General features: G+C 31.3%; 1 protein-coding gene across 1 annotated transcript in view; it reads right to left on the bottom strand.

Annotated features, from left to right (window-relative positions):
- Positions 1–2,454, bottom strand: part of LOC106882839 (adhesion G protein-coupled receptor B2) — an 88,472-nt gene extending 86,018 nt beyond the window's left edge. The window contains exons 1-2 of the mRNA XM_089342004.1: positions 1,477–2,454; positions 701–800 (exon numbers count right to left, since the gene is read on the bottom strand). Coding sequence (XP_089198130.1) covers positions 701–800; positions 1,477–1,534 — 158 coding nt within the window. The 5' untranslated portion in view covers positions 1,535–2,454. The remainder of the gene's footprint in view (positions 1–700; positions 801–1,476) is intronic.
- Between the last annotated feature and the right edge of the window lie 46 nt (positions 2,455–2,500).

Here is a 2,500-nt window from a genome sequence, read left to right as displayed (position 1 = left end):
ATATATACGAGAAGGTGCTGAAAAGTGCCTGGCATTGAGTAGAAGAAAATACAGGAGGATCAGTTAATTATGGGGGTTTTTTTTCAACATATTCCCCTCTCAGATTCACACAGTTATTGCAAGCAGTCCTTCAGTTTTTTTTAAGCCCTGTAAAAGAACTCAGAAAGTTGGGTCTACAACCAAGCCTTTCGCCACACCCTTGAAGCCAGGAACTTTTCAGTATCCCATCGTGTGTGTGTGTGTATGTGTGTGTGTGCATACATAAGTGTATGTATATATGTGTATATATGTTTATATACAATTATTTGCATATATGTGTGTGGATACATTTATATAGATGTGTATGCATACATGTGTATACATGCGAGCATTGCTTGATATATATATATATATATATATATATATATATATAATATATACATATATGATAAATAGATAAACAAACACATGGATATATGTGTGTGTATTTTAATCATGTTTAAATTCTTTTTTAATTAATTGATCTTTCTTTACTTAAAAAACAAATGTTGTGTGCCGCTTATTATTATTGTGACAAAATGCACCCAAATGTATACATTTGTTATAGATAATGTTGACAATGTGACATGTTAACACCCTGAAATTTTCGAATAAACGGAAAAAAAAATTTATATATAGAATAAATACATAGATATATATGTGTATATATATATATACTCACTTTTCGCAGGTAGCCTGCTTGCGGTCGATATAGTAAAAACAACAACAACAACAAAAACACACACCAACTTGTATTATCTCTTGTGTCGGTTCGTCTTCGTCTGTCGGTAAAAATTAACTCATTAATTCATTGATGAAGCTCGTCTCGTGGTAAAAAAAAAAAAAAAAAAAAAAAATCAGAGGTAAATTTGCAACATACCTGTTGCTGTTCGTTAGCAATTTCTTTTATCTTTTTTTTTGTAATATCGCTTTCCAGGTGTTATAAAAAAGAATTTTTATCCACACTCGTCAAATATGTAATCATATGTTGGAGCTGTTTTTTTATTATTAATATTATTAAAAATATTATTATTATTATTATTATTATTGACACAGTTTGGTAGTTCTTTCTTTCTTTCTCTCTCTTATCTCCGAAGCGTTGTTTAACCCAACAACCTGTTGCTTGTTTTATAAAATTGCTCGGCTTGAAGGGAAGGTGAGAAACCAACCGTCCACCGCTCTTAATATTATGTCATTAAACACACCTGTCTGTGTTTACAATGTGTTTAATGAAACCGCATTAATTACAGCGATTAATTATATTACAAACTATGTTTACAGCCAGACAAATTTTCCTATTGTTTTCCCCTTGTTCTCAAAAATCTACCCACATACCAGGCCTTGCCAGTTTAACAAGTCATATATATACATATATATACATATATATATATATATATATATATATATCTCACAAGCACCTTACTCTGTTTATAAGCAGACCAAAAAAATTCTACTCACTGTGGACGTCGTTTCTTTGTATACAATAAATATATGATACCAGTGTGTGGATATACATCTATGTGTATATGTATATAATAGTGTTTAATTTACAGCAACCAAGATCAACTCACTTCGTTCTCAAATTCTGTTTACAGACACAATTAACGAGAATATATATACGTACACTGCTTCTTATCTTTTCTGTCTTTCTGTTTCTTTAAAAAACACCGCCCACTGTGGTAACCCGTTTAAGATATAGGGCTAACATTTGCCCAGACGTCACACATACGTAACCCAAAGTCGTGTTTTCCTCCGCATCTCAGTTGTATAATAATAATAATAATAGTAATAGTAATAATAATAATAATAATAATAGAAACAATAATAATAGTAATTATTATTATATTGTCGTTTGTTCTTGTTCTCCTTTAAGCTTCGTTTTCTCCTTCGTTTTCTTTATTCTTCTGGTTTCCAGTGATAAAGATTATTTTCCAGTATATAAGTGCATTTGCGAATGTATGTATGTATATATATATATGTGGTTTGACTTCTACGTCCGAGTGAGTGTATATTAGTAACAATTTGTTCGTCTTATAACTTGATTACAAGCAGTTTAACATGAGGTAATAAAACAAGGATTATAAAATATATTTATGTATGTATATATATATATGTGTATATATATGCGTGTGTGTAAATATTTATATATATATATATATATTTTTTGTGTTGTTTTTGTTTTAAATCTAGATAATAAAAAAACTAAAATCAAAAAAAAAAAAAGAAAAAGTCCCTAATTGGGGTAGAAGCACACCCTTGTTGGCGTCGCGGTTGGGGAAGTTTTTCGAGGCAAGAATTAAAGACTGTGGGAAAAGAAACTGCTTACGGAAGACATGGCTTGTTGGCAACAACTGTTGGATAGAGTAAGAGAAGGGAATGAGGTGAAAGGCAGAGAGATATGATGGGGGGAGGAGGGAGAGAGAGAGTTAGGTGGAGAAAGATAGAGGGAGATAGAGAGAGGGGGGACAGATTGGAGGGAGTA

The sequence above is a fragment of the Octopus bimaculoides genome, chromosome 25 (assembly GCF_046866305.1).
Source record: "Octopus bimaculoides isolate indiv1 chromosome 25, ASM4686630v1, whole genome shotgun sequence".
In the NCBI taxonomy this organism is placed as follows: domain Eukaryota; kingdom Metazoa; phylum Mollusca; class Cephalopoda; order Octopoda; family Octopodidae; genus Octopus; species Octopus bimaculoides.
This window is presented reverse-complemented; position numbering and strand designations above follow the sequence as displayed.